Genomic DNA, 24,708 nt, shown 5'->3' with positions numbered 1-24,708 from the left:
TTGTTAACTCCAGATATAGGACGTTAAGAGTTCTGTGGATACACCCACCCCCTCCCCATCCCCAGACAAGTCCTCCAGGTGGTTCTGGTGCACGTTCAGCTTTGGGCAGCAGTGACTAGTAGATATAGCACCTTGGTCTTGCCAGCACATCTGAGGACTGTGGTAGGCTCCCTTGAGCACCGGTGACTAACTGAGGCAGAGGTTTGTCACACTACCTGGAGCTAGCAAAGATCATTCCTCTCCTGTTAAGACTTAGTGGAATAAATAAAGAACTCCAAACAAGCTGAAAGATGTTCCACACATTGAACATGGGAGGAAAAATAAATGTTAAGTCTGAATCTCTGGAATAGGGGATAGAGTTATAAATAATTTTTATAATCTGGGGAGAAAGTGTAATTTAAAACATACAATTTAGTAAACATTGATATATATACATTTTCAAGATACATAGATAGCTAAAAGCGTTGTTTCCTTTTAGGTGGAGCGAGGAAGCCCCAAGAGCTGCTTCTTGTTTTTGGGGTCTGTTCTCTGTGAAGTCAACTGGGTCGGCGTGCTCTCTGATGCCTGGAGCCTCAGTCCCCGCCCAGAGACCCGGGGCATGGTTGTCTGCCTCCTTTTCATGGTGATTTTGTTGGCAAAGGAAGATCAATTGGTGGACCAGACAGTAAGTTTTTAGAGGGCCTGTGATCAAGACTTGCGAGTTCCTTAGATCCTCGCTCTGTATGAAGCAGCTGCTTTTCCGTGTCCCCACTGCCTCTTTCAGTTTGAATAGATGCATGGCCTATGGGATGTGCCTTCAACTAGCTGCCTGGTTTTCTCAGACAGTTCATAGTCTAAGGGAACCACACCAAGTTATAGTATTAAAATCAGTTTCATTTTACATCTCATTAATTGCTGTTCTGCCACAAGATCATAGAGTTTCTCTGAAAACTGGATTCTGAATACTTACAAATCTTAACATTAATGTGTTTTGCCAAGACTTCAGTTATTACTTTCATGAGTACTTCTGCCTTGAGCAGAAGCTTATTTGATGTCTTAACTCTTCTGTGCTCATAATACACAACGCTAGTGGTCACTCCATAGACTCAGTGAGGACATATTTCCGGAAAGATGGGAGCGCTGGAACTAAAGGAATGTGTGTGTTCATTTTCAGGATTCTCCTCTACTTACGCTGCTTGGACAGACAAGCTCACTGTCGTGGCATCTTGTGGACGCTGTGTCATATCAGAGTGTGCTGGGTTATTTCAGCAGCCATTACCAGCCATCTATCATCTTGGCAAAGGAATCTTCTGCTGAATTAATTGTGAAGCTCTTGAAAGTGTCTGCAGGCCTTTCTGTTCCTACTGACAGCCAGAAACATCTTGTAAGTTAAGTGCGTGCTGTGGACGGCAGAGTGTTCTTCAGGGCTGGTCGCGTTAGTGCCGTTGAGGACTGTCTTGAACCCTGCAATGGCTCAGTAGAAAAAGCTGAGGGATGTATATATCATTTTGGCTTCTTGGGTCTTTTAGTTTCACTTATTTCGTCTAGTAAGCCTTTACCTGGTAGCAGTCATTGGCAACAGAATGGCAGCAAATAATGAACATGAGTTTAAGGTCTGACAAACTCATATCCCCAGTTTACTGTCATTCTTTGGCTTTCTCACCTGAACTGAAAATAATACCTTGCCTTTAATGTGTTCTGAAGATTAGATTAAGCAATGAACATAGAATTTTTTGAAAAGTTCCTGGCAAGTACTTAGTGTGTGGTTAATGTTATTAATGCAGTAAAAACTGCTACTGGGATTTGGGAGAATGTGGGTTCTAGTCTGGGTGTTATGAAAGACTTCTGTCCCGCACACAGGGCCCTTAGACATGCCTGTCCTCACGTGGCTCCCTGCTCCGTCCTCTCCACTCCCTGTTGAGGCAGTCACTGCAGTGCTCTGCTCGCAGGGAATATTCAGTTAACACTGTTGGCATGGACTTATTTGAATGATCGTTTCTTTATTGTCAGGATGCAGTTCCAAAATGCCGAGCCTTCACTCATCAGATGGTTCAGTTCCTCAGCTCCCTGGAACAAAATGGAAAAATCACCTTAGCAGGCCTTGAACAGGAAATGTCTAAGCTCTTGGATGATATCATCATTTTTAACCCACCTGGTAAGTGACTTTGGAGAAGTCATGTATTCACTCAGTAAATGATTTCCCGCTGTGTGTAAGACATTTTGAGATCAGGATGATGGTCAGGACACTGTCCTTCTGTTTGCAGAGAAGCTGATGCCTGGACACTTGTCATCTCAGCGTTGTAGGGGGGAGGGGGGCCTGAATTGTAAGGACTTGAGGGAGGGGTAGACACTGTCAGGTGCTGCTGTGAGGTTAAGTGGACCGAGGGCTGAGTTAGACAAGTCACCATGATGATTAAGAGATAACCAGAGACTGTCCAGTGAGCAGCCTTCCTGGATGTTTAGCTCTGAACTTGGAGGGCACTTCAGAATCACCTGTAGGCTTGTAAGAATACTTTATATGAGAACTTATACTCCCAGCAGTTTGGTAAACTGGACATTCTGACTGCCTCTCCTGCTAAAAACAGCTTAGAATGCTGGATAAATAAAATGTTTTTAAGAAACCAAAAATTAAACATATTGACAAGTTGGCAGAAAATCTCAGAAGTCAGAAAGTGAGTAAAAGGAGGAGCCCATGAAAATAGATGGTGTGCTGAGGCTGCCTTTTAGCTTGCAGGCTTTTACTGACCTTCTTTGGATTAGGGGAGGCTATAAAGCCCAGGCCCTGCTTAGGCTGGGAGCCTTGAAAGGAGCTCCCATGTAGAACCTCACAGGACAGCATCCTCAGAGTAAGGATGAGTTAGAAATGAACCTGCTCTGAGAAAGGAAGACGGCAATCCTCAGGTTCGTTAAACCCAGCAAATTCCAAGCAAGGTAAATAGAACACCTGTACACACTGTAGTGAGACTGCAGAAGCACTGGTGAAAAAAGAAAAAACATTTACACGGACAGCTGGCTTCTCGGGGGCATCAGTGGAACCGGTAAGATGGTGAGGAGACGTGCTGTGAGGAGACGACTGACAACCTGGGTGGTAAAACAAGAGCAGGCAGCTTTCAAGGAGAAGGATGAAATAAAGGTGTTTTCCGTGACACCTGAGAGTGTTTGTCCCAGTGGACATCACTAAAGGAAGTATTAAATAGAGCATGTTCTTTAGGTAAAAGTGGAGTGGTCACAAGTGAGAGGCTTGACTTTCAAGAAGGAAAATAAGTAGAGAAAGTGATGAAATATGGGTAAATATAAACTAAACTGCTGATATAAACCTGCAGTTAATCATTTAGGGATTTAAAAAGCAAAAGCTAGAATTGAATTATATAGACCACAAATAGATATAAGTTAGGAAGGGAGCTGAGTTAAAAGCATTCTAAGGTTTTAATACTGTTCTAGGGAGTCAAGAAATTGGTTAAATGTGTGTCTTGATAGAATATGAATGATAAAAATTCTAAGCAGTTCACCAAAAGAAACAAAATATGTAATTTCTGAGTCAGTAGAAAGAGATAAAAAGGATTGACCAAAATATGTTCAATCCAATGAAGGCAAGAAGCATGTGGAGAATAGTCTTTTGGACACAGTGGGGAAAGGGGAGGGTGGGACAAATTGAGAGAGTACTACTGACGTATATAAACTACCATGTGTAGAATAGATAGTTAGTGGGAAGCTTCTGTGTAACACAAGGAGCCTGCCCAGTGCTCTCTGACAACCTAGAGGAGTGGGATGGGGTGGGTGTGGGAGGGAGGCCCAAGAGGAAAGGGATATATGTATACTTATGGCTGATTCATGTTGTTTTATGGCAGAAACCAACACAGCACTATAGAGCAGTTATCCTCCAATTAAAAATAAAAATTTTTAAAAAAGAAAGATGAAAAAGGTGAGAAAAATAACTGAAATAAAAAGATAAAAAGGCAGTGGCACCCCACTCCAGTACTCTTGCCTGGAGAATCCCATGGACGGCGGAGCCTGGTAGGCTGCAGTCCATGGGGTCGCGAAGAGTCAGACACAGCTGAGCGACTTCACTTTCACTTTCCACTTTCTTGCATTGGAGAAGGAAATGGCAACCCACTCCAGTGTTCTTGCCTGGAGAATCCCAGGGACGGCGGAGCCTGGTGGGCTGCCGCCTATGGGGTCGCACAGAGTCGGACACGACTGAAGCGACTTAGCAGCAGCAGCAGTAAATATAAATGGACAGATGGCTCAACTTAAAAGACAGAGATTTTCAGATTGTATTAATCATCAACATCTAGTTTTAAGCTATTCATAAGTATATCTAAATCATAAGATATGAGAAGATTTCTATAAGGCAATCACGTTAGGCAGATTAAAATAGGAAGCTGATATTGCTGTATCAATATGAGATAGGTAGGACTGTAAGGCAGAAAGCATTACAAAGCCAAATGATCTCCAGTGTGTTTTCCCACCCTGAATTTGCATGAAAAATACATACATTCATAAATAAGAAAAAAGCATTATTGGAAATAAAGAGGGCTTTCCTGGTAGCTCGGTGATAAAGAATCCACCTGCCAATGCAGGTTACATGGGTTCGATCTTTGATCTGGGAAGATCCCACATGCCACAGAACAACTCTTCCCTTGTGCCAGAACTGCTGAGCCTGTGCTCTAAAGCCCAGCAGCTCTGAAGCCCAGCTGCCACAGCTGCTGAAGCCCGCATCCCTAGAGCCCGTGCTCCGCAACAGGAAAGCCGCCACAACGAGACGTTGGTGCTTTGAAACTCGAGAGCAGCCCCTGCTCGCTACAATTAAAGGAAAGCCCACACAGCAGTAAAGCCCCAGCACACCCCAACATAAATAAATATAAGTAAGATTACTAAAGAAATGAAGAGAGCCACTGGAAGTTGATGTAAGGTTTGGTTCACTGGGAAGAAAATGCATGAGGTGAAAATTGACAGAACTCAGAGGAAAAATGTCAAATTCTCTCACAGATTTTGACACACGTGTGACAGTGACTGATAGATCACGTAGACAGAAAATCAGTAAGACTGTAGGATGTCTGTATAGCACAGATGGATGTAGTGAGTATGTGGAGAACGATACACCCTGTAAGTGCAGAATGCACTCTGTATCAGTCTCACTGAACAGTTAAGAAACTTGACCCATTACTAGGATTAAGGCATGTCTTCCGTGCATGCTCAGTCACTCAGTCATGTCCAACTCTTTGCAACCGCATGGAGTATAGCAGTATAGCCCACCAGGCTCTTCTGTTCATGAAATTTTCTAGGAAAGAATAACTGGAGTAGGTTGCCATTTCCTCCTCCAAGGAATCATCCGCGCTCAGGTATCAAACCCACATCTCCTACATTGGCAGGTATATTCTTTACCACTGTGCCACCTTGGAAGCCCCAAAACATGTCTTAATCAGTTCTAAACGACTGGCATCAAATAGATTACATATTCTAACCACAGGGCAGTGAACTTAAAAGTCAGTAACAAAATATAACCAAGAGGGGAAAAAAACATACATTGGAAATGAAGAAGCAAACTTTTAAGTAACTGATGGCCAAAGGAACAACAATATTTAAACTTAAAATATTTAGAACTGATTTTAAGAACATCAAAAATTAACTAAACATTGAGCTTAAGATATTATAAAAAGAACCATAAAATATAATAGAAATCTGTTTAGAAAGAAGGAGATAATAAAGAGAAGATAAATAGACTTAGGATGAACAATGAAACTGGTAAATATAAAGGGTAAATCTAAATGAAGTCTGACTGGATTTAGATCAGTTAGTAATTTGTTATTGTGTCGTGGCAACAGTTGAGAAGATGATAGGAATTAACATTGTCTGGGAGCCAGTTAACCTCAGACTTTCAAGAATACATGATACAACTTGTATGATAACCACTACGAAAATGTTATTTAATTTAAAAGGAATATTTTAAAATATTCTTTAAAAAAATATTTAACTTCCAAACTAAAGAAAAATTAGAATAACAAGAAATAATCCCTTAAAAAAAGAAATGAAAGAGAGCAAAAGGAATGTAGAATAGGAGGAGCAAATTGGAAGCATATAGCAATTAAGATGGGCTTCCCAGGTAGCACACTAGTCGTAAGGAAAGTGAAAGTGAAGTCGCTCAGTCACGTCCAACTCTTTGTGACCCCATGGACTGTAGCCTGCCAGGCTCCTCTCTCCATGGGATTCTCCAGGCAAGAATACTGGAGTGGGTTGCCATTTCCGCCTGCTAATGTGAGAGGCATAAGAGATGGCGGTTTGATCCCTGGTCGGGAAGATCCCCTGGAAGAGGATATGGCAGTCCACTTCAGTGTTCTTGCCTAGAGAATCCCATGGACAGAGAAGCCTGATGGTTGGCTGTGGTCACACAGACTCAGACACTGCTGAGGCGACTTAGCATGCACGCACAGTAAGTAAGACGGGCTTCCCAGGTGGCTCCAGTGGGAAAGAACCCACCCGCCAGTTCAGGAGACATCAGAGATGGGGTTCGATTCCTGGGTCAGGATGATCCCCTCGTGGAGGGCATGGCAACCTACTCCAGTATTCTTACCTGGAGAATCCCCTGGACAGAGAAGCCTGATGGGCTGCAGTCCACAGGGTGACAAAGAATTGGACCCGACTTAGCATAGCATGCACGTCGGTAATTACGTTAAACGTGACTGCGATTGTCACAGTGGATACAGTAAGGAAAAAAAAGACAACCCAGTAGGAAAAAAATGAACCAGACCCTCAAATTGACATGCTACAGAAGAGAATATTCAAATAACCAATAAGCATGTGAAAACATGCTATACCTTGTTAATATTCAAGGAGATGTAAATTAAGAACTTGATGATATACTCTGTCACACCCACGAGAATAGATAAAAAGGTTTCAATAGTAAGTGTTGGTGAGAATGTGTATCAGGATAACTCTCATATACTGCTGAGTACAGAGTAAGTGGGTACAACCATTTTTATTTTTTTTAATATTTTATTTTTAATTGGAGGATAGTTACTTAACAGTATTGTGATGGCTTCTGCCATACATCAATATGAATCAGCCATGGGTATGCATATGTCCCCTCCCTCTTGAACCTCCCTCCCACCCCTGTCTCCATGCCACCTCACCTGTTTAGGTTGTCACAGAGCACTGGCTTTGGGTTCCCTGCATCATGCAGCAAATTCCCATTGGCTCTCTATTCTACATATGGTAATGGATATGTTTTAGTGCTACTCTCAGATCATCCCACCGTCACCTTCCCTCACCGTGTCCCAAAAGTCTGTTCTTTATGTCTGTGTCTCCTTTGCCGCCCTGCAAATAGGATCATGAGTGCCATCTTTCTAAATTCCATTTATATAACTTTTATGTATGATATTGTCTTTCTCTTTCTGACTTACTTCACTCCATATAATAGGCTCTAGGTTCATCTACTTCATTAGAACAGACTCAAATGTGTTTCTTTTTATAGCTGAGAAATATTCTATTGTGTATATGTACCAAAGCTTCTTTATCCATTCACGTGTCAGTGGACATCTAGGTTGCCTCCATGTCCTAATTATTGTAAATAGTGCTGCAGTGAACATTGGGGTGCATGTGTCTTTTTCAGTTGTGATTTCCTCAGGGTATATGCCCAGTAGAGGGACTGCTGGCTCATACGGTAGTTTTGTTCCTGGTTTTATAAGGAATCTCCATACCGTGCTCCATAGTGGCTGTATCCATTTGCATTCCATTTTCTCCACACCTTCTCCAGCATTTAGTCTTTTTGATGACGGCCATTCTGACTGGTGTGAGATGATACGTCACTATAGTTTTTTTTTTAATGGATTTATTTCTAATTGCGGGGTAATTGCTCTACAGTATTGTGTTGGTTTCTACCAACATCCACATGAGTCAGCCATAGGTTTACCTGTGCCCCCTCCCATTTCAACATCCCTCCTACCTCCCTCCCCACCCCACCCCTCTACTCACTGTAGTTTTGATTTGCATTTCTCTAATAATGACTGATGTTGAGCGTCTTTTCATGTGTTTATTAGCCATCTGTATGTCTTTTTTGGAGAAATGTCTATTTAAGTCTTTTGCCCACTTTTTGATTGGGTTGTTCATTTTTCTGTATTGAGCTGTTTGTATATTTTGGAGATTAATCCTTTGCCAGTTGTTTCATTTGCTATTATTTTTTTCCCATTCTGAGGATTAGCTTTTCACCTTGCTTATAGTTCCCTTTGTTGTACAAAAGCTTTTAAGTTTAATGAGGTCCCATTTGTTTATTTTTGTTTGTATTTCCATTATTCTAGGAGGTGTGTCATAGTCAATCTTGCTGTGGTTTATGTCAAAGAGTGTTCTGCCTGTCTTTTCCTCTAAGAGTTTTACAGGTTCTGGTCTTACATTTAGGTCTTTAATCCATTTTGAGTTTGTTTTTCTGTATGGTGTTAGGAAGTGTTCTAATTTCATTCTTTTACACATTGCTGACCAGTTTTCCCAGCACCCTTATTGAAAAGACTGTCTTTTCTCTATTGTATAGTTTTGCCTCCTTTGTCAAAGATAAGGTGCCCATAGGCACATGGATTTATCTCTGGGCTTTCTATCTTGTTCCATTGGTGTATATTTCTCTTTTTGAACTAGTACCATACTGTCTTGATGACTTGTAGCTTTGTAATATAGTCTGAAAAAGTCAATTCCTCTAGCTCCATTCTTCTTCTCAAAATTGCTTTGGCTATTCAGAGTCTTTTGTGTTTTCATACAAATTGTGGAATTAATTTGTTCCAGTTCTGTGAAAAATACCATTGGTAGTTTGATAGGGGTTGCATTGGATCTGTAGATTTCTTTGGGTATAGTCATTTTCACAATATTGATTGTTCCAATCCAAAAACATGGTATATCTCTCCATCTGTTTGTGCTGTCTTTGTTTTCTTTCATCAATGTTTTAAATGTTTCATCATTTTTAAACATTTACATGTTTGAATATTTAATCATTTCATCATTTTTAAACATTTGGCATCATCTACTAGTTTGCATATCACATGGCTCAGAATTTCACTCCTTGGTATGCAGCAAAAGAAATGTTTTCTTGTGCCACAGGAAACATGAACAATGTCCCTGTGCATACGAGGGCAGCCAAACTGGGAACAAGTCCTGTGTTCAGCAGGCAAGATGAAGTATTATGTAGTCACATAATGAAATGCCCTATAGCAGTGAGAATTGCACCAGCAAAGATGAATCTCAAACATGTTTGTTTGTTTGTTTGTTTAGATACTATTTGAAAGTAGGCAACTGTAGGTTTTAGGCAAGCATACTAGTAGAACACTGGTGTGACTATTTGAGTTGGTTGGACAGGGAGCAGAAAAACATATCTGCAATATAGGTTTATCACAGAGCATATCTAAAATGGTAGTTAAAATGTAGACTCTGAAATGACTGGCTTTGTGACCTTGAACATACGTATGACCTCATCTGCATAGAGAGGATAATAATTGTTCCTGTGTTGTTGTTCAGTCGCCAGTTGTGTCCAACTCTTTGCGACCCCATGGACTGCAGCACACCAGGCCTGCCTGTCCCTCACTGTCTCCCAGAGTTTGCCCAAGTTCATGTCCATTGCATCAGTGACGCCGTCCAGCCATCTCATCCACTGATGCCCTCTTCTACTGTCCTCAATCTTTCCAAGCATCAGGGTCTTTTCCAGTGAGTCAGTTGTTCATTCACATCAGGTGACCAAAATATTGGAGCTTTAGCTTCAGCTTCGGTCCTTCCAGTGAGTATTCGGGGTTAACTTCCTTTAAAATGACTGGTTTGATCTCCTTGCTGTCCAAGGGACTCTGAAAGACTCTTCTTCAGCACCACAGTTCGAAGGCATCAATTCTTCAGCGCTCTGCCTTCTTTACAGTCCAGCTCTCACAACCGTATGTGCTCACTGGAAAGACCATAGCCTTGTCTATACAGACCTTTGTCAGCAAAAAGAGATCTTTGCTTTTCAACGCACTGTCTAGGTTTGTCATAGCTTTCCTGCCAACAACCAATTGTCTTCTGATTTCATGGCTACAGTCACCATCTGCAGTGATTTTAGAGTCCAAGAAGAGGAAATCTGTCACTGCTTCCACCTTTCCCCCTTCTTTTTGCCAAGAAGTGATGGGTCTGATGACATGACCTTAGTTTTTTTAATATTTAGTTTTAAGCCAGCTTTTTCACTCTCCTCCTTCACCCTCATCAAGTTCTTTAGCTCCTCTTTACTTTCTGCCGTTAGGGTGGTATCATCCGCGTGCTGAGGTTGTTGCTGTTCATCTTGCCAGTCTTGATTCCAGCTTATTACTCATACAGCTCGGCATGTCTCATGATGTGCTCCACATATAAGTTAAATAAATGTGGTGGCAGCAAACAACCTTGTTGTGCTCCTTTCTCAGTCAGGAAGCAACAGTCAGAATCCTATATGAAGCAATTGACTGGTTCATGATTGAGAAAGAATTGTCCCTGTATTATATAGATATTGTAAGTATGGAATGAGATAATATAGCCAAAGCAATAACATGGAAAGTCAGCAACACTTAGTAACTGTTAAAAAAAAAAAAAAAAAAAGAAAAATTAACAGACAGTACTGGAGAAATTGATTTTGAGTTGGTCTTATGTAACTGGATCTAGAAGATTGAATAATAACCAGGCAAAGCAATGAAGGGCATTCTCAGTTCAGTTCAGTTGCTCAGTCAGGTCTGACTCCATGGACTGCAGCAGGCCAGGCCTCCCTGTCCATCACCAACTCCCAGAGTTGACTGATGTCCATTGAGTCGGTGATGCCATCCAACCATCTCATCTTCTGTCATCCCCTTCTTCTGTCCTCAATCTTTACCAGCATCAGGGTCTTTTCAAATGAGTTAGTTCTTCACATCAGGTGGCCAGAGTATTGGAGTTTCAGCTTCAGCATCAGTCCTTCCAAGGAATATTCAGGACTGATTTCCTTTAGGACTGGTTGGATCTCCTTGCTGTCCAAGGGACTCTCAAGAGTCTTCTCCAACACCACAGTTCAAAAGCATCAATTCTTCAGCACTCAGCTTTCTTTATAGTCCAACTCTTACATCTATACATGACTATTGGAAAAACCATAACTTTGACTTGACGGACCTTTGTTGGCAATGTAATATCTCTGTCTTTTAATATGCTGTCTAGGTGTGTCGTAACTTTTCTTCCAAGAAGCAAGCATCGTTTAATTTCATGGCTACAGTCACCATCTGCCGTGATTTTGGAGCCCCCCAAAATAAAGTCTGTCACTGTTCCCATTGTTTCCCCATCTATTTGCCATGAAGTGATGGGACCGGATGCCATGATCTTAGTTTTCTGAATGTTGAGTTTTAAGCCAACTTTTCACTCTCCTTGTTCACTTTTGTCAAGAGGCTCTTTCAGTTCAGCTCAGTTCAGTCGCTCAGTCGTGTCTGACTCTTTACAACCCCATGAATCACGGCACGCCAGGCCTCCCTGTTTATCACCGTCTCCCGGAGTTCACTCAGACTCACGTCCATCGAGTCTGTGATGCCATCCAGCCATCTCATCCTTGGTTGTCCCCTTCTCCTCCTGCCCCCAATCCCTCCCAGCATCGGAGTTTTTTCCAATGAGTCAACTCTTCTCATGAGAGGCTCTTTAGTTCTTTGTTTTTACCTTAAGTGTGGTGTCATCTGCATATCTGAGGTTGTTGATATTTCTCCCGGCAATCTTGATTCCAGCTTGTACTTCATCCAGTCCAGCATTTCTCATGATGTACTCTGCATATAAGTTAAATAAGCAGGGTTACAATATATACCCTCCACTAGGTTGGTCATAACTTTCCTTCCAAGGAGTAAGCATCTTTTAATTTCATGGCTGCAATCATCACCTGCAGTGATTTTGGAGCCCCCAAAATAAAGTCTGACACTGTTTCCAGTGTTTCTCCATCTATTTCCCATGAAGTGATGGAACCAGATACCACGACCTTTGTTTTTTTTACTGTTGAGCTTTCAGCCAACTTTTTCACTTTCCTCTTTCACTTTCATCAAGAGGCTCTTTAGTTCTTCTTCACTTTCTGCCATAAGGGTGGTGTCATCTGCGTATCTGAGGTTATTGATATTTCTTCCGGCAATCTTGATTCCAGCTGTGCTTCATCCAGCCCAGAGTTTCTCATGATGTACTCTGCATATAAGTTAAATAAGCAGGGTGACAATAGACAGCCTTGACGTACTCCTTTTCCTATTTGGAACCAGTCTGTTGTTCCATGTCCAGTTCTAACTGTTCCTGACCTGCATACAGATTTCTCAAGAGGCAGGTCAGGTGGTCTGGTATTCCCATCTGTTTAACAATTTTCCACAATTTGTTGTGATCCACACAGTCAAAGGTTTTTGCATAGTTAATAAAGCAGGAGTAGATATTTTTTCTGGAACTCTCGTGCTTTTTCCATGATCCAACGGATGTTGGCAATTTGATCTCTGGTTCCTCTACCTTTTCTAAATCCAGCTGGAGCATCTGGAAGTTCATGGTTCATGTACTGTTAAAGCCTGGCTTGGAGAATTTTGAGCATTACTTTGCTAGCATGTGAGATGAGTGCAAAGGGCATTCTAGAAACATTTTAATCAGAAGAGTGGCATACTAGAAACTTTTTAATCACGATCAGTTATGGTTTTTAAGGAAATATTTGTTGGCTCAGTTGATGGTGAATGAGAAGAGGAGAGGCTACGATTTGTTAGGAGGCTTATTGGAATAATTTTGGTTCCCATGAGTCATAGTTGAAAGATAGATAAAAATCACTGTTCACAGATGTAAACTGGTGTATATAGAATGGATAAACAACAAGGTCCAACTGTATAGCTCAGGGAACTAAATTCAATATCATGTGGTAACCATAATGGAAAATAATATGAAAAAATGTGTGTGTGTTTATGTGTGTATTTATCTGAGTCACTTGCTGTATGGCAGTAATTAATACAACATTGTAGGTCAATTATACTTCAATAAAAAATAATTTTAAAAAATGAGGAAAAATTGTGGGGTAAAAAAGGTTTTAAGGTCTCGCAGGAGTTCCTGCTTTGCTCTTCAAGGTGTTTCTGTACCATATCCTATCTGTAAAATCTAAGCACTATCCAGGATTTTCTTTCTGGCCCCTGGAGAGCAGCTACTTTGAAACACTGTTGTCCCCTTCATCATGTTCACGTCATCATACCAGCAGCCTTTGGCACGTATGTGTTTGTATTCCCTTTTAGATCTGGACAGCCAGACCCGCCACATGGCCCTCAGCAGCCTCTTCATGGAAGTCCTAATGATGATGAATAATGCGACTGTCCCAACGGCAGAGTTCCTCCGAGGCAGTATCCGGACCTGGATCGGGCAAAAAGTGCATGGGTTGGTGGTGCTGCCACTGTTAACAGCCGCCTGCCAGAGCCTGGCTTCTGTCCGCCACATGGCCGAGACGACGGAAGCCTGCATCACTGCTTACTTCAAAGAGGGTAAGAGCGTCCTCTTACCCTCGGTAGGCTCTCAGTTGATCCATCTTTTCCAGGGAAGATTAGGTGGCTCAGTAGTAAAGAACCGCCTACCAATGCAGGAGATGCAAGAGACTCAGGTTCGATCCTGGGTTGAGAAGATCCCCTGGAGTAGGAAATGGCAACTCACTCCCAGTATTCTTGCCTGGAAAATCCCACGGACAGAGAAGCCTGCTGGGCTATAGTCCATGGGGTTACACAGAGTCAGACGCGACTGAGTGACTGAGCACACACACTGAAGGAGATGCCTTTCCAGACCCTTCCCGTTGAAGGATTGCACCACTCTAATATCTCTGTAAATGTTGTTGATGTTTTAGGATATAGTTTGTTTTCTTCATGAAGATCTGTAATCAGCATGAGAACCTTTGGCCCATGTTGCTACCATCTTGTTTCAAGGAAGGGAACCTCTGACTCATTAAAATGAGGGGTTTTGCAGTGTCTGACCAATCCTTGTATGATAGGTAAATTGTGTATGTCATAGGCCTAGTCATAGTCCTAAAAGCAGTTACTATAAACCAGAATCTTTGTAATTATCCACTATATTCAGTTCAGTTGCTCAGTCATGTCCGACTCTTTGCGACCCCATGAATCGCAGCACACTAGGCCTCCCTGTCCATCACCAACTCCTGGAGTTCACTCAGACTCATGTCCATCGAGTCAGTGATGCCAGCCATCTCATCCTCTGTCGTCCCCTTTTCCTCCTGCCCCCAATCCCTCCCAGCATCAGAGTCTTTTCCAATGAGTCAACTCTTTGCATGAGGTGGCCAAAGTACTGGAGTTTCAGTTTTAGCATCATTCCTTCCAAAGAAATCCCAGGGCTGATCTCCACTATATTAATTTCCTCTATTTTGTCACTTCTTAAAATTTTTCTTAGGTCCTTTTATTGCTTTTTGTCCTATATTTTAATAGTTCTCTCCCTTACCCTCAGGCCCATTCCTGATTTGTCTTTCTTATTGCCTACCTATGCTCTTGCAGATTCTGGCAACAGCTTGACCTGGTTAAGAAGAACTGCTCAGAGCAGTACCTCTTAACTCTGATGCCCAGATATACATCCTTGTGCTTGCAGTAGGGGAGACAGAAGAGTACTGGAGTGAGAATGCCAGGAGGCGCCTGTAACCTGCCCCTGCCCTTCCTTTGCAGCACACAAGCACTCCACGTTCCCATGTCCCCCTCTGGAAAGTTCTCTTTCACCATGTCACCATACTCTCATTCCTGCCCCCAGAATTGAGAAGCATCAGGATAACCCTCTTGCTGCAAATTTGTTTCCTCTTTGTTCCTGAAATCAAATTTGTTTTTTCCCCGTATGAAACCTTTTCAAGAATTTGTGCATTTAAGATAGGAGTCAAATGAAACTTTGATGCTTAAAAAAATACTTAACGATGGATAAAGTAATAATAATATCCCCCAGAAAAGCTGAAGTGTTCATAACATACTTAAAAATGGTATTCGGTAAAATTTAAATTCTTAGGTGACTGGGACAGGCAGTGTCTGTGATTTTAATGGTCGTAGTATGGTGAAAGGGATTTACGAAAATGCAGCCAGAATGTCTGACTTCTTAACCCTTGGAACTGGTAGCCAGGACACGGGCATTTAGCTTGCAGTCCAAACCATGAAGCGTTGTCAGGCCCTCTGAGGCCAAGGTGAGTGGTGTTTTCTCAACATGAAGCTTTTAAATTTTAAAGTGAAAGGTTCCTTAGAGTGGTTAGGTGGTTTGATTCTCGCTCTTACCCTGTTCTCTCCTCTCGGTGTTCTTTTCTTAGGCTCCCTCAACCAGAATCTAGGATGGGGCCCCATTCTGGTGTCCCTTCAGGTTCCCGAGCTCACCATTGAAGAGTTTCTGCAGGAGTGCCTGTCCCTTGGCAGCTACTTGACTCTCTACGTCTACTTGCTTCAGTGTCTAAACAGCGAGCAGACGCTAAGGAATGAAATGAAAGTGCTGCTTCTCTTAAGCAAGTGGTTAGAACAAGTATATCCGAGGTATGCTGACCCTCCAGTTACTACAGTCAACCCATAGGTTAGGATAGCTGGGAATTTGGGCTTAGATTAGTGTCCATTTCAGTGCAGAGACCCAAGTGATACGTAAGAAACAAACAAGGCTGTTTCAGGAAGATTTTCCTTACATGGACTGATTTTCTGAGCAGGCTTTTGCTTTCCTAAAACAGGCATTTTTGAAGCACCACCTTTAGCTTTGATTCAGCTAAGTAGGTAGGGGTAGCAACGTTTTTCTCGCTTGATTACAAGGACACCAAGCTCATATACGGCGACCAGCATGTAGAAGGCGCAGTAAATATCAGCTGCTGCTTTACTGTCCCAGTACTTTATTAACATCGTCACTTGTCAGCCTAAGCGTTTAAAGGGTGCAATGTCCCTAATACTGAAAGCTCCCATGTGGACTTCTGGTTAAATGAGGGTGGAAAGAATCTCTTCCTAATTTAGTTCTCCCCACCCCCACCCCACAACCCCTCAGCTCTGTGCAGGAAGAAGCCAAGCTGTTTCTGTGGTGGCACCAAGTCCTGCAGCTCTCTCTTGTTCAGACGGAGCAGAATGACTCCATCTTGACGGAGTCTGTCATCCGAATCTTGCTTATGCTTCAAGGCCGGCAGAACCTGATGGCTGAGGAGAGGCTCAGCTCGGGGATTCTCGGGGCAATTGGGCTGGGCCGGAAGTCACCCTTGTCCAACAGGTGAGAAGGCCTCTGCCGCTGCTCTTGTAAGTGGGCCACAGACAACTGCACCTGCCTAGGGGGTATCATACTAGGTAGATTTTCTATTTGTGGGCTAGGTTCCTTCCGGAGATTAATAAGAAAACTATCAGAGCCTGATTACATCTTTATATTTTAAAAAGGATGTTTATTTTTTCCATTTTAAAACAACTTTTATGTTCAAAGTGTTTTTTTTAGCAGTATCTCATTGTCTTTTGACTTTGTCACCTGACCACACTACTCATTGCTTTTTGCCTTTGAGCCAGTGATGGTGTGCAGGGTTAGGTTAAAATACCTGGTCAGCTGCTACACTGCCAGCACTTTGTCAGGGAAACCCAGGTTCTGTGAGGGACTTGGTCTAGCAGAATTGTTAAGTCAAGATGAGTAGAAGTTAACTGATTAGAAGGATGAATAGTGAGAAATAAAGTCAGGCTTTTGTTGCTAAAAATTCCAAGATGTGAAAGAATTTGCCATTAGTCCCATTTTATCCTCTAAGACTTATTTGTATCGTGGTTTTTCTGCTAAAGGTCTTACCTGGTTTGAAAAACATTCCCATACTATTCTGATATCAGCATTCTTATGGAATAACCACCCAGTCCAAACCAGTTTACATCATGCTCCTTTGTTTATGTTAGAATTTAGCAGGACTAAATTTGATTTGATTTTTACTAAATTAACTGTGATTTGATTCACTTAAATTGTAAAATGCATGGCACATAAAGTTTATTATGGTAACCCTTTTAAAATGTGTAATACAGGGGCTTCTGTTGGGGTCCAGTGGTTAAGACTCTATGCTTCCACTGTAGGGGGCACAGGTTTGATCCCGTTTGGGGGCCTGAGATCCCACATGTACTGCCTTGCAGTACAGCCAAAAATAAAAAGGAAAAATGTGCAGTTCAGTGGTATGTAGTACGTTCACAGCATCGTTGCAGCCATTTACCACTATTTTGTTCCAGATCATTTTCATCATCCCAGAAGGAAATCCTATACCTGCTAAGCAATCACTCTCTTTTCGCCTCTCCCCCAAGTCTCTGGCAACCACTCGTGGATTTTCTGACTTTATGTATATCCTCTTCTGGACATCTCACATAAATGGAATCATACAACACATGGCCTCTTGTGTCTGGCTTCTTTCACTTAATGAAGTTTCAAGCCTTATCCGTATTTTAGCATGCACCAGTACTTATTTCCTCTGAATGATTGAATAGTATTCTATTGTGTGGACACAGCTTCTTCATTCATCAGTTGGTAAACATTTGGGTTGTATCCACTCTTTGGCTGTTGTGAATAGTGTTGCTGTGAAAGTCACTTACAAGGTTTTGTTAGAACACCTGTTTTTGGTTCTTTTCTAATTGTTGAGTCATGGTGTTTCTTTATACTTCTTGAGGAACTGCCCAAATGTTCTCCATAGCACCTGCACCATTTTTAACACTCCCACCAGCAGTGGCTGAGAGTTTAAGTTACGCTGTATCTTTGCCAACACTTTCATTCTTGAGACTGAATTATGCTTCCATTGTTTGGGTGGTGATAATGGAAGGACCATAAAGAATTCCTTGATCATATTTATAATTTTCCCCAAGGAGGCTAATAGTAGCAGCAGGTCTGGAGATGTGTTTAACTTTTTTTTTTTTAATAGAAATGTGATGTTTGATATAAATGCTTACTTTAATAGTCATTTAATTCCTCCCTAACACCTAAGGTTCCGAGTGGCTGCCCGAAGCATGGCTGCCTTCCTTTCAGTTCAAGTTCCTGCTGAGGATCAGATCCGCTTGAAGCCCAGCTCTGAGTTATATCTGACCATGAAAGCTCAGCAGGTCAGTAAAAAGCTTCGTGGTTAAGGGTTAGAAGTTTTCCACAGGAGGAAGGAAGGTGGCAGCTGTGGTCCTCACCCATGAGGTCCTGGTGACCATTATCGGCAGTAGGACAGCATGCCCTCTGTGGACTCTGCTTCCTGGAAGATGGTCACCGCATGTGCCTGCATTGGACTTCAAACCAGTTTTTGTAGGCACTTGCCCAGAGTGCTGTTACCACCCTTGTAGAAGAAGCAAGATCACAGGCAAGCCAGCCTAGGGTCATGTTTGATTCTGAAACATGACTGTGTGCTGAGGCATCACACGCTGGGCCTGGGGACAGGCACAGAGGAAGAGACTACAGCTGAGACCGATAGACAGCAGCTGAACTCCAGCTTGGAACCAAGGGAGTGGTTCCTGTTTTGTGAGTCTGGGGGTTGACCACTGTCCATGTTATCTGACATGGACAAAATCGTAGCTGTGAAAAATGACAGTTTGTTCTAAAAATGTGGAAGGCCACTTGGCAGCAGTCCTATCCCATAACTACTTTCACCTGTAAACAGCACACAGGTGCATAACACAAAACGACAGCCATCATTCTCGAGTGCTTATTGCTCGCCAGCACTGTTGTTGTGAGCTTTAACTTACCTGATGTTAACGAGTTAAAGTTTTAACTCTTCTAATTCTCATAACAACCCTAAACAAGAGGAACTTTCATTATCCTGGTTTTGTTGATGAGAAAGTGCAGACAGAAAGAGGCTAAGGAATTTGTCTGAGATCACACAGCCACTAAGGGCTGGGGCTGGACTCCCTGGGCCCATCTGGATCCAGCTGTGTGCTCTTGCCACTCTGCAGTACAGCCTCTGTACACAGGAAACACTCAGACCTCTTGCTGCTGCTGCTGCTGCTAAGTCACTTCAGTCGTGTCCGACTCTGTGCGACCCCATAGACGGCAGCCCACCAGGCTCCACCGTCCCTGGGATTCTCTAGGCAAGAACACTGAAGTGGGTTGCCATTTCCTTCTCCAATGCATAAAAGTGAAAGTGAGGTCACTTAATCGTGTCTGACCCTCAGTGACCCCATGGACTGCAGCCTACCAGGCTCCTCCATCCATGGGATTTTCTAGGCAAGAGTACTGGAGTGGGGTGCCATTGCCTTCTCCATTAGACCTCTTAGCTCTTGTCTTTTGCAGCATTGCCATGTCTTAGTCAGCCATGTATAGTCGATATCTCAGTAGTAAGAGCAAAGATCAAGTGAAAAAATTAGCAGGTTCTTCACAGGTATCCTGATTTATACAGTACATGCTGTTTTGTCATAGATTGGTTAGACAGCCACCATGTGAATCCCTGACATCATGTAAGAGCCATCACAGGTGGGCAGATGAGTGTCCCAGGGTGCGGTCATGAAGTCAGTGACATGCATTTCAGGCTGCGTTTGCGAAGTCTGCTCGCCTGTACCCACCAGCACCTGGGGCATGGCTTTGCTTTAGCTGTGGCCGGCAGGTCCTCCAGGCCTTGGCAGGCTTTGCTGACCTTCCTTTAGATTTACAGTGATGACATGGTTGTCATCTGGATTTTCAGACTTGAAATACTTCCCATCTTTTAATAAAATGATTTTTCTTAGGCAAACTGTCAAAGTAGCCTATTCTTTAAAAAAGAAAAAGAAAAGAAAGGGAGGTATGTGGGGTGGAGGAGAGACAGATGGAAGCTGTGGTTAGTGGGAGTGCCTGTCCCTACTGACTCTTGTTCTTAGATTAACTCTGTTCACACAGCTGTTAGCTTGGTACCAAAATCCCTTCCATTGTTGATTTTCAACCCAAAACTTCTGCCCTAAACCACTTGGTAACTTATTTCTAAGCTGCTTGTTCATTTACCACACCCCTGCCCCGGAACCCCAAATCTTCTCCCTCCTTATTTACTGAGCCAAGCAAATTCCATCTTTTGGTTGTTGTTGTTTTTGTTGATTTATTTCAAAATTTTTAATTGGAGGATAATTGCTTTACAGTGTTGTGTTGGTTTCTGCCATTTATAAACATGAATCAGCCATAGGTATACACATGTCCCCTCCATCTTTTTTAAAATTAATTTTTATTTATTTAATTTTCACTTATTTATTTCTAATCGAAAGGATAATTGCTTTAAAGTATTGTGTTGGTTTCTGCCAAACATCAAAATGCATCAGCCATAGGTGTCCCTATGGCCCCTCCTTCTGGAACCTCCCCCCACCCCCACCCCACCCCACCCCTCTGGGTTGTCACAGAGCACCTCATCCCCGTGTGCTCTAGTGTGGTGGTCCCCATATGTGAGAGGGGCACTTCATGGTTCATGTTCAGAATCCTAGGGGCAGCTAAGCTCCCCATCTCCCCAGGAACCATTGCTGTGATTTTTTTTTTTTTTTTTTTGCTGTTTTTTTCTAACTACAGTCTTTTTCTCTTCTCCCAGTATGAAAGGACGAAAAATTAAAATTATGGAAGTTAAGAACGTTTTTCTTCATTCCTGAAGAGAAGCATGGGAATATCATTGCTGTTTCTGTTAGGTGGAAACCAGAGGAGCTTGGTCTGTCTGCTGTGTTTCTTGACCGATAGAGCAACCTTATCAGTCACCCTCAGCAGCACTTAGCCACTGGTTTCTTCTGAATTTTATCTAGTTATGGTTTAGTACGACATTACTTTGCAACCCGAGAACAAACCCAACAGCAAATTAAAACAGGTCTCACAAGTAACCGAAGCCTGTGGTTTCTGGTTGAGGCTCCAGGAGAGACGTAGAGGATGCGCTGGTGGGGAGGATGCGCTGGTGGGGGCGGGCTGCAGCGCTGGCGCGGGGGCAAGGAGGATAAGGAAGAAGACAGCGGGGAAGGACTGGGAAACAGCACAGGCCAGGAAGAGGAAGTCAAAGCCAGAGAAGCTTGGGCTGCTGGCCTCCTCCTGCTTCCGGTTAATCGACGCCCGCCTTTAAGAAGCCTGGCTCCACTGCTGTAGCCCTCCCGGGAGGCTCCCCGTTGCGCCACATGACAGCAGCAGGCGCGCTACACCTGCAGGAACCGTGTTACATGCATCCGTGTGGTTAACCCTCTTGTCTCCCATGTCTTTTAGGCTCTGAACACTCTTGAATCCTTGACATCGAGTAAGCAGTACGTTGAATACCAGGATCAGATATCGCAGGCTGCACAATTTATAAAGCATCCTGGCCATTGCCTCCAGGATGGGAAAAGCTTCCTGGCTCTTCTTGTGAACTCTCTGTATCCAGAAGTGCATTATTTGGACAACATCCGATAGTAACTCAGAGACTCTTGGTAAACCTGTTGCTATTTATGTTTACATTTAATTTTGCTGTTGCACAAGTAACTTTGCTCAGTTTCACCGGCAGTTTGGCCACTGAGTTAGTTGACCATAGATGCAAGTTGGTGAGTGAGCACCAGATAATTCTGTTGTGCATGTGCACATGTGTATGTGTGTGTTTCCTCAGCTCTTAGAACGTTCCAGGGACTCTAGTTTTTGTATTCATTGAACAAGAGAAACTTACTAAGTTCTACTGGGTAGAGAACCACTCAATTCCTGAATATCCAGTCATCTCATGAGACCCCAGGGTGGGGTGCTTTTGTGTGTCGCCACTTCTCTCTTCTCTTTGATTTAAATGTCAACTCCTGTGCCAGATCTCACTGCTTTGGGAATCATGTTGAATCCTCACTTTCGCACCCCAGTTGTGTTCCTTCAAAGTAAAAAAGCTCTGAATATTTATGCATTTCTGAAAGAAGGGGGAGGTATTCCCCACAGCTTAAAATATGCCTCTCAGAAGGGAGATAAGAATGCTGAATCAAAGTCCCTGTCTCAAACATGACCACTTGATCCTGGTTAAAGCGGACAGCAGAGGTGGTGACATGTCCATTTCCATCCAGCCATGTCTCCTCATGGAGAAGCCGTTTGCTCTAAATTGGGGGTGTGTGCTGGCAGTTGGTGGGGAGCAAGTCATGCACAGGTGTCTTTTGTTGGATCCCTGTGGCTGAGCGTGTAGGCAGAGCTTCCTCTCTCCAGTTCAGTGTAGATGTACGATCCCTTTGGTCCTACCCTGGCCCACTCCCTCATTCACATCACTCACTTGGCCCCTGTAGACATGTCATTTGCAGCTCTTTCCAGACCCCAGGTTTGATGTCTGAAGGTCCTGCTGTTGAGAGAGACAGAAACAGAGGCCTTGATTCTCTGATTCCTGCCTGTTTATCCACTCCAGATTTAAACTCAAATGAAGCTGGCAAGCCTGCCGGTCACTGGAAACCAGGGCAGGTCAGGAGACTTAATCGAAATTTGGCCTTTTTCAAATCGGCATGTGCCTGCTGTTGTTAACAGTTCCTTCATCACTGAAGCTTGTCTGCAGACAGCATTGCCTCATGTTGCTGCCATCTTCTTGGTCTTGTCATATTGCCCCCTCACCACCACCACTCCCCCCCTTGCAGAATTAGCATGTAGACTTCTGTCATCGTAGTCATGATTCTGTTGGCTCAAAATTGATTTTGTTTGTCCAGCCGGCATACCATGCCTTGCTTCAGGGTTATCTATAGCCTGAGAGTATTTACCTAAAAAAATGTAATCACTGAGAACTTTTACCAGTGGGATGGGTTAAGCTAGTGATAATCTCTTTCCAAATATCAATTTGGGGTGCCTCCCCCAACAGTCGGAAGTGCTGTTCTTTATTTTGAATCTCTTTAGTTGGACAGAACAGTTCTGCCCCTCAGACATGCTCTGGTAAAGACCATCCTTGTTACCCTTCAAGTCCTGTGGGCCACCAAGTACCCATCTCCGAGGGACGCATCTCAGAGCTTTCCTTGTTACACATTTTAGAAGCTGTGGGCCGCTCCATGGCTGATTCGGCAACAAAGATTTTTGTGACAGGAAATGTTCTGTGTGCTGTTTTCTTTGAGGAAGATGTAATTACTGATATCCTAGAATGTGAAAATTGTGAGTGACAGACATACATTCAAAGAAAATTATGTTTAATCTCAATTTTTGAAGATTTATAATATTTATAATGTATTTGCTCTGTAAAAATTATAAAAAAAATAAATCAGTCTTTGGTTGTAGCTGGTAAGAATCTGATTTTTAGGGACATCACACTATCTTGTAAAGTTTTTCAGTCGTTAAAGTTGATGGAGATGTTTTATGCCTGATTTCATCTATTTTCTTGGACACCAACTGGATTATCAGGGACGGTTGGTAAAAGCACTTCTTCTTTATGCTTAACAGTGAAAGATTTACTCACACATTGGTTCCTCGGAGAGGCTCTGGGCTAAGAAATGGCTGTAACGACACTGAGACAGATCAAAAGGTGGCTACGTTGCTGTAACCCCTTGGGAAAGAAGGGACCAGTCTGCCCACTGGCTTTCAGGAATAATGAGCCTTTGTCGGCAAAATAGTCACCTCCAGAGAGCACAGGGCCAGTTTCAGAGACAGTGGTGCTGCGTGTTGACAGCGGGTCAATAAGACCAAGGAACTGCCTGGCCGAGCGGTGTTGAAGGAGAACAGCACAGACGTTCCCCGCGCATGGCCAGTGGTGGCATCTCGTTCAGGCCAGGATACCTGGCAGCTTCTGGGCTTGCTGAAAAGCACCTCTTCTGCTTCTCCACCTACCTCTCTGCAGTTCCCACGGGATGGGCCAGAGAGGCACACTGCACCCCAAGATCTCCTGGCTCCCCCACCTCACTCTGCAGAAAGTGGGATGCACAGACGCCATTCCCCAGTCTCCTGGTTCAGAGTTTGGCCACCAGTCTGTTGGCCCGGTCACGTCTGCCTCCCTGGGTTGCCCGAGTCTCTCAGTTCTTTGAGGTGGGGGAAGCTGAGTCAGAACGTGGGAACCCCACAGCAGCCCAGCCTCTAACCGAGTGCCAGCCTGCTTCCTTCCTTGCAGCCGCTGTGTCCACATTGTACCAGTAGCGTGTCTACGTCCTTTTTCCCTTTTGAGTGAAGGTGAGACACAGTTTTCTGTTGGATTTTTAAACCTAAAATTAATAATTTCTGGAGCAGGAAGCAGATGTTGCAGAATCAGGACCTTTGAAGCTCATCTGGCCCCACCTCTCAGCCAGGATCCCAGGCCTAGTTTTCCAGCCTCCCCCTTACCCCTTCCTGTGGTCACTAGTCCCGCTCCTCATGGACAAGCCCAGGTGACCATTGGCAGCCTCTGTTTGTAGTTATGCTTTATACTGGGCTGAAACTGGCCTCCTGGTGACACTGGTTACGGTTCTGCTGGAGCTACTCTCCTGCCCCTTTACAACAGATAGTCCTTCAGACCTTTGGACAGTTTCATAGCTCATCAGCCCTCTGACCCTGCCCGTCTGCCCACACCTCAGCCTTCTTCAGGCTAAATCCCTAGTGCCCTTAGTCCTCTTCCCTTCAATGTCTGCCAGGGCTGCCCTTGGCAGAAAGCGACCCAAATTAGCCCATGTTATTAGCAAGGGGCCATGCCCAGCGATACAGGAGCTCAGGTGGCACTAATGGTAAAGAGCCTGTCTGCCAGTGCAGGAGATGTAAGAGACACTGGTTGATTCCCTGGGTTCGGAAGGTCCCCTGGAGGAGGAAATGGCAATCCACTCCAGTCTTCTTGCCTGGAGAATTCCATGGACAGAGGAGCCCAGAGGGCTACAATCCATGGGGTTACAAGGGGTCAGACACGACTGAGTGACTGAGCATGCATGCCCAGGAATAGCAGGGGCGGGACTCAGGTGAGACAAACGAGGTGCCCAGAGCACATGCATAAGCTGGCACCAC

The 24,708-nt window shown here is 43.6% G+C and overlaps 1 protein-coding gene across 2 annotated transcripts in view; it reads left to right on the top strand.

The window, feature by feature from the left end:
- Positions 1-23,027, top strand: part of EPG5 (ectopic P-granules 5 autophagy tethering factor) — a 129,507-nt gene extending 106,480 nt beyond the window's left edge. For both annotated transcript variants that reach the window (XM_042239531.2, XM_004020656.6), the window contains exons 37-44: positions 479-664; positions 1,154-1,363; positions 1,990-2,134; positions 13,188-13,430; positions 15,227-15,443; positions 15,934-16,149; positions 17,867-17,981; positions 21,049-23,027. In XM_042239531.2, the coding sequence (XP_042095465.1) occupies positions 479-664; positions 1,154-1,363; positions 1,990-2,134; positions 13,188-13,430; positions 15,227-15,443; positions 15,934-16,149; positions 17,867-17,981; positions 21,049-21,231 (1,515 nt within the window). In that variant the 3' untranslated portion in view covers positions 21,232-23,027. The remainder of the gene's footprint in view (positions 1-478; positions 665-1,153; positions 1,364-1,989; positions 2,135-13,187; positions 13,431-15,226; positions 15,444-15,933; positions 16,150-17,866; positions 17,982-21,048) is intronic.
- The last annotated feature ends 1,681 nt before the right edge of the window (positions 23,028-24,708 follow it).

The sequence above is a fragment of the Ovis aries genome, chromosome 23, assembly GCF_016772045.2.
Source record: "Ovis aries strain OAR_USU_Benz2616 breed Rambouillet chromosome 23, ARS-UI_Ramb_v3.0, whole genome shotgun sequence".
Lineage (NCBI taxonomy): Eukaryota > Metazoa > Chordata > Mammalia > Artiodactyla > Bovidae > Ovis > Ovis aries.
The sequence above is the reverse complement of the archived record's forward strand: the minus strand, read 5'-3'. Positions and strand labels throughout refer to the sequence as shown.